General features: G+C 45.5%; 4 protein-coding genes across 4 annotated transcripts; 2 read left to right on the top strand and 2 right to left on the bottom strand.

Moving 5' to 3' along the window:
• Window positions 1–2,173: 2,173 nt before the first annotated feature.
• CCR75_009490 (uncharacterized protein) lies at window positions 2,174–2,566 on the top strand (the record flags this gene model as incomplete). Its single annotated transcript, XM_067967529.1, has 1 exon — window positions 2,174–2,566. The coding sequence occupies one exon, from the start codon at window positions 2,174–2,176 to the stop codon at window positions 2,564–2,566; it is 393 nt and encodes a 130-aa protein (XP_067816208.1).
• Window positions 2,567–2,944: 378 nt separating this feature from the next.
• On the bottom strand, window positions 2,945–6,292 carry CCR75_009491 (uncharacterized protein; the record flags this gene model as incomplete). The annotated part of the gene is made up of 1 exon (XM_067967530.1): window positions 2,945–6,292. The coding sequence occupies one exon, from the start codon at window positions 6,290–6,292 to the stop codon at window positions 2,945–2,947; it is 3,348 nt and encodes a 1,115-aa protein (XP_067816207.1).
• A 355-nt stretch (window positions 6,293–6,647) lies between these two features.
• Window positions 6,648–6,836, top strand: CCR75_009492 (uncharacterized protein; the record flags this gene model as incomplete). Its single annotated transcript, XM_067967531.1, has 1 exon — window positions 6,648–6,836. The coding sequence occupies one exon, from the start codon at window positions 6,648–6,650 to the stop codon at window positions 6,834–6,836; it is 189 nt and encodes a 62-aa protein (XP_067816491.1).
• A 728-nt stretch (window positions 6,837–7,564) lies between these two features.
• CCR75_009493 (uncharacterized protein) lies at window positions 7,565–9,180 on the bottom strand (the record flags this gene model as incomplete). The annotated part of the gene is made up of 2 exons (XM_067967532.1): window positions 7,565–8,529; window positions 8,596–9,180. The coding sequence occupies 2 exons, from the start codon at window positions 9,178–9,180 to the stop codon at window positions 7,714–7,716; spliced, it is 1,401 nt and encodes a 466-aa protein (XP_067816490.1). The 3' UTR covers window positions 7,565–7,713.
• Between the last annotated feature and the right edge of the window lie 380 nt (window positions 9,181–9,560).

Raw genomic sequence — 9,560 nt, 5'->3', positions numbered from 1 at the left:
TCGATGCTGCTAGCTGATCCTTGGCTCATATTTTCTGAGCCAAGGTAAACCTAGGATGACATCAAATTATCTTGCAAATCCAGTACGATGAATCATCATTATCTGTAAATCTGTTAACGTGTAGTGAAATTTCACTACGCGTTTCATTACTGTTATTGATGCCCCTGTCGCTAGACGCACCGTCATCCTCGTTGGAGGGATGTCGCGCTCAACATATTTGAGTCTACGACCCTCTAGCGACTGGTGACAAATAAAGTTATTCGACGGGCTCTAAGTGGCAAATCATTTGTCACTTTTAATTTTAAGGTGGTGAGGGATACCTCATCACCAGGTGCAGAGACACATAATGATTGTGTGTCTGGAGCAACTTTAGTCAAGAGATTTTCAAATTCTCTTGAGGTTGCTGGATCAGTAGGGCGTTGCGCCCCTACCGTTTTTTTGCGGTCCACCTCGCTGTTGCGAGTTCGCAACAACGTCGGACCCGCGACCGTTGCCCTTATTGGCATTCTGTCTATATTTACGTTCAGTACCTCTCGGTACTGGGCGTGGGGCACTACACTCATTAGCGTAGTGTCCTAACTTTTGACAGCGATTGCATTTCTACAATCGCTTATTGTTCGCAAAGCGAGCCTTCTCGCTTTCGACATAAGAGAGGTCCATAGGTTCTGGACCTCCGAGCTCGTATCGTCTTGGACGACGATATGATGGCGAACTAGCTTGAGCCTGTCTCAAGGCTCGTGTGTGTTCATGAATTGGGTTGTTCGTGATACAACTCGCTAAGAGTCGTATATGCTGGGCATAAGCGTGACCATCACGCTTGCCTTGTTTGAGTTTCAGAAGCTCTGATCGATCTCTGAACTCAGCCCTAGGCGGTTTAAACGTCTGTTTGAGCCGGACTTTAAAAGCGTCTAGCGAGCCAATTTCATATGGGTCGCGCAACTTGAGGCCTTGTTTTGGAACGACCTGCCAAATTTGATTGAGCAAATGCGATTTGCATTTGCCCAACGACGATGTGACGAGCCCTTATGGCATCGTCCAACTCGACAAATCATCTTGAGAGGGAGTCTTCTTCGACTCCCCTTTACTTAGAGATGTCAATCCTTAAGGTTACGGGACGACGCGTGTGCGTCATCTCAGGTACAGGGGTCTGTACTTGTTGTAACCTCAACAGTTCGGCCTGTTGAGAGCCTTGCTGATTAAGCAAGGCTACCTTCTCCTTCGCCTCGTCAAGTTCATGTTGCATAAACTTGGCGATGGCTGAATGGAGGGCACCTCTGTCCAAACCGGACAGCATGGCCAAGATGGCATCGTTCCCTACGGTCGAACGAATGAGTTCGACCGCACTCCTTTCTATGTCATTCGAAAGGAGTAGCTATCACGCGAAACGTGATGCGTATTTCCATTTTCATCTAGCATGTCTATGTTAGATGATGGAACTGTGGTGATTGGACGGACTACAAAGTGCTATCAGATGTAACGGGGCACTACTGACTTGTACTGCTTCAGTACAAGTCTACTTTGCGCTGCCTCAGTGCGAGTGGTGCCTCACGTCACTTCCCTTATACTAGTACGTGCAGAGAAAGACTCTCTTTAAAACACTTGCTTTAAATAAGGCTAATTAAAAATAGTACTTAATATAATTTAGTTCTTCTGTTTCTATCTACTTAGTACTAACTTAATTATAAACTAATACAAAACATGTAATAAAGTCTAATCTGACTTTCTCTTTGCGCGCGTTCAGCGCTGACTGGACCGCGGGGAAAGTAGATAAACTGACCTTTATCTACCAATGGATAAGCTTTTAGAATATTACCATGTAAAGTAATATTCTCCAAATATTATCTACCTTTTCGATAATATATTGATTAACAACCTTTAAGTGTTAAGTTCATGTAACGATACACCCTGTTACAGTTCTCAACCAATGTGTGCCCCATGCCGTCGCATCCCAAGCGTCCAAGTGATAAGCAAGCGGTTGCTTTCCTGCGTAAGACCGCCTTCTCCACAAGGGGATTTGAACTGTTACTTAGAATTAGTGGGTGTGTTCCCTACTGATTTCAAAATTTAGGGTTAATATTAAATTGTGTGTACAACACTACATAAACGGTTCAAAAGCCGAAATAACTATTTTTGGCTTGTAATTGGTTTGGAAGCAATCCCCAGTGTTTCATCAATGCAGTCTGCTCGGATCAAGTCCTGTCGCCGTGCCACAATCTGCGGCAACGCTCCCTTCAAGCGCGCCTTCACAACGTATTCAGGCGGCCACCCCTCGGAGGGACAAGGCGGTTTCTATGGTTCGTCTAAGACGCGATCGGAGGCCAGCTCCAAATTTAGCCCCGGCGCGCGCGTCGAGCCTCAGGATCTGACCAAGCTTCAAAATCTTATGAAGCATTGGGAAATGCGAAAAAAGACTCTTGCTTCCGAGGACCAGGAAAAAGGTCTTGCCCGCATTGCCAGCGAGCAGGAAAAACTGATTAAGCGGCTCCTTATTCGAGGTGCTCCCGTGTGGGGACTTACCACGCAGCAGCGAGAGTTTGTAGCTGAATGTAATAAAGTTTGCCACTAGCCGCATCGTGCTGCCAGTATTTCTCAATCTGTTTACGGCTCTTCTATACTTGTTATTCTTGACCTTCTGTTTTTTGCCTCTGAGTCATTGAAGGATGAGCAAGTGATAAGTAAGAAAGGCAAAATGCCAACTAATGAACATTAAAATAATTAGAAAGCTCGTCAAGTGTTGCAGAAGTTATGTATCAATACCGCCGCTATAGATTTCAAGATCTTGTTGAAAATGCCCTGTACCGAGCTTCTCAATACGAATCAAATTTGTTGCGACTGAGCAGGCACCTTAAACCACTAATTGGCAAAAAGCACATCTCACGAGACGTACGTATCTCGCAAGTTAAGCAAATGCATCTGAAATATGCTCGATCGCGTTGATCTCCTGTCAACTTTTTTCAGTTGTCGGTCGAAGTGATTTTACGTCAGCAAGGTCACTTTTATCTAGTGGATCAAGCAAATCAGAGAGTGCACCTGTTCCTGCAGCCTCGGTGCCTTGATTTGTGATGGATGTGTCCATAATATACATCCGCAAGGTTTCATGACGAGCATTCGATAACGACTGCTTGTATTCGATTTGTAGAGCTGACGCAGGTTCCATCGGATCTGGCGGTGCTGATCCGGCAGCTTCTTCCTCTGGGGTCAACTCCACAAACCACTCGATCTTCAGGGAAATGTCAGCGCGTTCGCTTGCCAACGCGCCGAGCTGTGCCACCAAACGCGCTCGAATGTCGGGTTGAAGTCCACTTTTCACAATCATCTTGTGATAAATTTTTTGCGACCGTGCGCCCGATACAATTGCGCAAAGCCATTCGACGACACGCCGAAATTGAATGACGTTGTCATGGCAAATATGACAGCGGACGAGTTCAAAAAGCTCTGAATACTCGCCAAGCAGACGATACTTTTGAACTGCTAGCTGCTCCACGTGACGACACAGTTCATTGCTGACTTCAAAGCCATGAATGCCTGCAGCATAGCAGCCATCACAGAGTTCAAAACTATCGCACGTGTTACACTTCCATTTTCCACCAATAATTGGGCTCATTCCACACCCATCGCAAAAAGCATTTTCATGGACATAATTCTTATGATAGCGAAAATTAACTCGAGTCTTAACTCCGTCAAGCATTGACCCTACCGCAGCTTTCGAGCGCAGCCGACTAAAAACTCCACCTGTGCTCTGACGTGATTCTAGACAATGGTACGAATCAAACGGCAGAGACGGGTTTCGGTTAAGCTTTAGCATAGTGCGAGGTGCCTCCATCATCGACTTCGATTCGGTGATGCTTGCACCAAGGTCTACAGGCTCCGACGCAAATCGGCCTTTGGTGGGAAGCAGCACCCTGCTGGCGTGTAATACTGAAGGGCTCGAAGCGTCAGTCTTTGGTCCGTAAAAAAGGTGGCCTGTTGCCCACTTAAGCGGTGATTTATATAGTAAATCTTCAGCGTTGCCATCCGAGTCACTATCCGTAATTTCTAGACGCACTTCATCCTTGTGCATATGGTCGAGCGTAATTTTTAAGTCAGAGACTCGAACATAACGGGCGCGGACATATGACTGAACCTTAAGATCGTAACGATTCTTCAGCAATGGTACAATTAATCGTCTCATATCCTGGCTATTCTCTTCTGTAATTCCTTTAATTATTATTTCAGGGTGAAAATTAGAGCGAATATCGCGACCCTCAAGAACAAAGCCCAACCATTTCGATATCTTTTTTCGACTTCGCTCAGGCATACCTCGAATCAAGCGCTTAACAACTTCAGACTCCATGTCGATCGGTGCATTAGGGAAAATTTCATTGTCCAATTTCCACTCATCAGGCGACGTCCGCGATGATATCCTTTCTTGGGCATGAGTATCAAGGCCTGAATTTAGCATTGGGGTAGGCCGGCTCCCACCACGAAGCGAGCGCAACATCTTATTATTCGAAACAGGCAAATTTGATTGAGACGCTTGACGTTGAAGTCCATGCATTGTCGTATTTAGATTCTGCAGATTTGGTGGTTTCTCCATCTGAGCATTGCAATTAATGCGGCGGCTCGTCAACTCCTTATTTAATTTACCTAATTGCAGCGTGGAAAGTCTCAACTCCTCGTCTTTTGCAGCTAATTTCTGGCGAAGGTGCTCGTTTTCAATAGCTAAGCTGTTTGCATCTAAGACCGCAACCTCAGAAGAAGGCACACAGTCAACTTGATCCAGCTTTTTGTTGTACGGGTCAATTTTCTCGCTGGTTGTCTTCACACGTAGCTTGCTGTTTGCTGTACTGGTTGTTGAATCACAAGGCATCGGAGAAATACACAACCGTTCACAACATTTCGCTAGCAAATGTCGCAGCTCTTCGCATTCATTTGCCTTGACCTCCAGATCGCTTTTAAGATATGCCAGCTTTGCCATATAATCCTCACTTTGGCTAGTGTATAAAGAAATTTCGCGCTCTTTTCCTAAAAGGTCTTTGTTTTTCGCTTCTAATTCAATACATCGGTATTCCAAAGACGCAATTTCTGCTGACTTGGATGCTTGGTCGTCTTCAAGTTTCTCTACTTTAGCACTAAATTTCTCAAGGTGTTCCTGCGCTAGTAAATCGACGAGCTGTTTAGTATCACTGGCTTCAGCTTCCCAAATACGAGTCTCTAAAGCAGTGATAAGCTTGTCTTTTTCCGCTATCAGCACCTTGTAATCTGCCACTGTCCGTTCTTCATTTACCTTAGGCTTGTTTTTTATACTTTTAGCACGAGTGCCAAATCTAAGCGTAGAGATTGTCTCTTCGCTATTATAACTGCTAGAGCTAGCGCAGACTAATAGGGTCGTCTCGGAATTTCCTCCAAGTGAATCTTGCAACAACCGAGTCAGCTTTGAATCACGGTATGGAATGTGCGTGTTGACATTGCCGCTCGTAAGTGCGTTCATGACACCACCCAAAGCACTGAGCGATTTATTTATGTGTTGTGCTTCCTTTAGTGTCTGCCCCTGAGCTCGAGTCTTCCCCACTTTTTCTGATCCTGCTAGATCAACCAAAAACAGTTTTCCACTTTTCATTGAGCCTGTCATAGTATTTCGCTGCTCGATTGTGATAATAAATACAGAATGACTTCGACTAGATTCTCTATTCATCCTTGTTGACGATATTACTCGATTTGCGCCTCCTATTCGCATCGCTGACTGCATTTCCTCCACAGACGCACAACAAAGTTCTGTAGCACCGGCAATCCACACGCCGCGCTCGCGACTTTCACGTACGTTCAAGTTTATTGACGAAGGCTTAAGGAGGTCGCGAATTTTCTCCATGTAGATTTCGATGTAGGACACTCGCACAATAAATTCAAGTTCTGCTTGCATTTTCTGAATTCCGTCAAATATATCAGCCATAACACGTGGGATAATGCCCTCGTAATCCTTATCACCAGGCACACCCTCCATCGAAAACGTCTTGCCCGACCCCGTTTGGCCGTATACAAAACATGTGCAATTGTATCCTCGCAAGGCGGACTTCACAAGCGGTTTTGCGGTTGCCTTGTACACGTCGAGCTGAGTGGACTTAGTGCCGAAGACTTGATCAAATGTAAAAGAATGAGCGTCCAACACGCCACGAGCCTCACAACGCACGTGTGCAGCGATACTATCTTCCAGATATACACAATCAACCGCTTGATGCTTCTGCTCCAGCTTATTTTGCGGACGAAATCGCGCGCACACCCGTATACCTGCGCGAATTTCCGCCGCAGTTACCATGCTTTACGTCGTAAAACTAGACACAAACCCAGTCTGCATAGCTCGAAAGTGATGTAATGTACAAATCGTGGTTTGAAGCAATTTCTTAAAAAATAACGGAGCACTCTCTCAAAAGAAATGAAATGGAAAATCCCTGCTTGAATTTGTTGACCTAGCGATTAAATTGCAGCTACTTCACGTTCAAGAAAGCTTCATTTATAAGAGCTCTTTTGTAAATTGGATACCCCACTACCAGCAAGTTGAATAACTTTTAATAAATGGCGGCGGCCCGTTTGCGCACTTGCTAGCTACGAAACCTTGTACCAAACCAGGTCAAATCTCTGTCGTCGCCAAATTTTGAACTCTCGTTTCGTCGATGGAGGTGCAATGGGCCGTGGGATGTATTTTTGCAGAAATGCTGTTGCTTAAACCGCTCTTTTCCGGTCGTGGGGAGTTAGATCAGATTGATCAGATTTTTGAGCTCTTTGGAGCACCAAATGAAAACAATACGCCAGGAGTTGACAACGATGTACCGGATGCAAGCGTGAGTGTGCGGGGCAAGTAGCCAAAGTATTCACGTCTGCGAGATAAGTTTCCACTGGCAGCGACGTTTTTAAGAGCTAGATTGTTATCGAAGGCAGGGTTTGATGTATTGAGTCAAATGCTGACATTGAGTCCACGTCTTCGAATTTCAGCCAAAACAGCACTTGCTCATGAGTATTTCTATATATCGCCACCACCAAAGCAGCAAGAAATAATGCCAGGCTAGAATAGCTTGAAGTGGACCATAGTTGAAAGGATAAACTTGACGTAGCGCCGAACCGTTTGCAGTGCGGAGCTGGTTAATGTATGCCACATCTTCGAAAAGATTGTAAGAATGCGTCGACGTTTTAGCAAGTCGACAGTTTTCGAGTTTGTGGCTCATGGCGTGCATCGCCAGTAAGTCAGTCACCTGACGCTCTACTTGACATGCCAAGTCCAGTCATAGCCGACAATAGGAAAACGCCTTGGATTATATTTGGTGCGTGCCGAATGAGTGGCAAATTCTCGCGAGTCTTGCAGTAGTGGTAAACTACTGCACGGTCTTATGAGCTTTCTCGAAGCAGCATTCCATATTTTGTTTATTATGCGCTAAAATTTGTTCAGAACGTTATGTAAACTGAAGACGCCACTACTTCTGATGCTCATTCGATTTGAAGTCTAGAAGATATGAAGTATTTGCATTTCTGCGGGCGCCGCATTCGTTGTATTAAAGCTGCAGATTGTGGTAGCTAACAAAATTAAATAATTAAGTCCGACAATTCAGTAATATCTATTTATCAAATTTAAGAAATGCGACGAATTATTCGATTTGGTAAGACCGACTTTTGCTGCTTTTAATGGCTTTTCCCGCGTTTTCATGTCTCCAGGTCTTTTCAAGACGACGTTGAGACTTACACAACTTAGTATCGAAGCCAGTATGAGCGGCGCCGAATAAAATTGTAATCGGGCAGTTCGTGGATGGGGCCAGTGGCCGCCAGCGCATGTTCCTTATCGTTGACGACCTCGTCAGCTGTATTGCGTACAGCAGCGGCATCAACAGCATCGATGCGAGTAAAGATCTCAGCGGGGCTCATACGGCGGCCGTATGTCAGCATCTGGCGACCAATGTCCTCACAAATAGGCGACGTACCGTCAAGCTGCATAAGCATGTTGGCCTTCAACTGTGTCTTCGCACGCTCAACTTCCTCATCAGTGGTCTTGTGAACAAGGCGCACCAAAGCCTCCATAGTATACCACGTTAAGTCATTTAACTTGTATTTATCCGCAACAGCATACACACCAAACAGTCCTGTGTCCTGGTAGCATGTATTGAAGGACATATAAGAGTGGGCAAGCTCCTTTTCAGCGACCACCTGGCCCAATTTGGATGACATGTTCATGCCGGCACCCGATGTTCGGTCCCAACTGCCAAGAAGCGTCTGCATGATCAGGAGCGGAAACGAGTGCTCGCTGGTCCAGCTAAATCCTTCGAACGCGATAGCGACGTGAGCCAATGGTATGCTATCATCCTTAACGCGTACATCTGATCCAACAAAGCGCACGGGTTCAAGAGTTGGGGCTACAGCCGGAGTCGTGGGCAACGTTCCAAATGACTTTTGCGCTAGCTCTACCAGCTGTATGTGATCCACAGCACCTGCTCCAGCAATTACTATGCGTGGGGCTGTGTAGTGGGCGGCAATGTAGTCCTGAAGGTCCGACTTCTGAAGGTTGCGAATCTAGATTTTCACCAATAAGAAAGTAAGCGACGAGTCAAAGTATTCTGCTAGCTCAAGCTTACGAACATTTTTCATAGGGCCAAGGATTGTGCGGCCGAGTCCATTTTCCATGAAGGCGGTCTCGTGCAGGCGGTCGAAAACAACTTCTTCCTGCTGCTTATTAACTTCCTCCATCTCGCGAAGAATGACGTCACGCTCGCGCTCGATAGCAGCTTCATCAAGCTTAGAGTTTTGCAGGATATCGCTAAGTATATCCATTGCGCGAGGGACGTCCTTCTTAAATACTTTTGCATAATATACAGTCTGTTCACGGCTCGTGTAAGCATTGAGGTGGCCGCCCATGTTCTCAATTTCAAGCTCTAACTGCTGCTGTGTGCGTTTGCTCGTCCCTTTAAAAGACATGTGCTCCAAAAAGTGAGCAGCACCATTGTTCTCCGCATTCTCGTAGCGGGAGCCTGCACCGATCCACACGCCCACAGTGGCCGTTTCGCCGTGCGAGCCCTCGGAAGCTACGCGCAATCCGCTTGGTAGCGTTGTCACCTCAGTGGCAGGTGCGTTCAGCACATACGATGGATAAGCGGATGCAGCAGCTGCCGCTGACGACTGAGCGCGGACAAGGGGCTGGCGGACGAGAAATAATCTAGACATCATCTTAGGGCAGTGCTACGTGTTCGTGACTAACTTGATTACGAATGGTGACCCCACGTTTTGTGCTAAAAGATGTGCACCACAATAAAGTCAGAAAGTTGGAGTTTTGTTTACATGCAATTTGCCAGTTCATCTTTCTTGTCATTGAAAATTTGAGCAGCTTTTATAATTTTGACAAATAAACTTCAGTTTCATTTTTTTTTAAACAAGACTTAAGCCTGCCTCATCAGTGAGAGAACTAAGCCTTCGTTGTAACGGGGCGTTACATGATAAAAACACTTAAAGGCTGTTAATTAATATATTATCTAAAAGGTAGATATGGAGAATATTTTTTTACATGGTAATATTCTAAAAGCTTATCCATTGGTAGATATAGACCATAA

This window comes from Bremia lactucae, linkage group LG3 (genome assembly GCF_004359215.1).
Source record: "Bremia lactucae strain SF5 linkage group LG3, whole genome shotgun sequence".
Classification (NCBI taxonomy): Eukaryota; Oomycota; class Peronosporomycetes; order Peronosporales; family Peronosporaceae; genus Bremia; species Bremia lactucae.
Note: the sequence above shows the minus strand (reverse complement) of the source record. Positions and strands in the feature narration are given on the sequence as shown.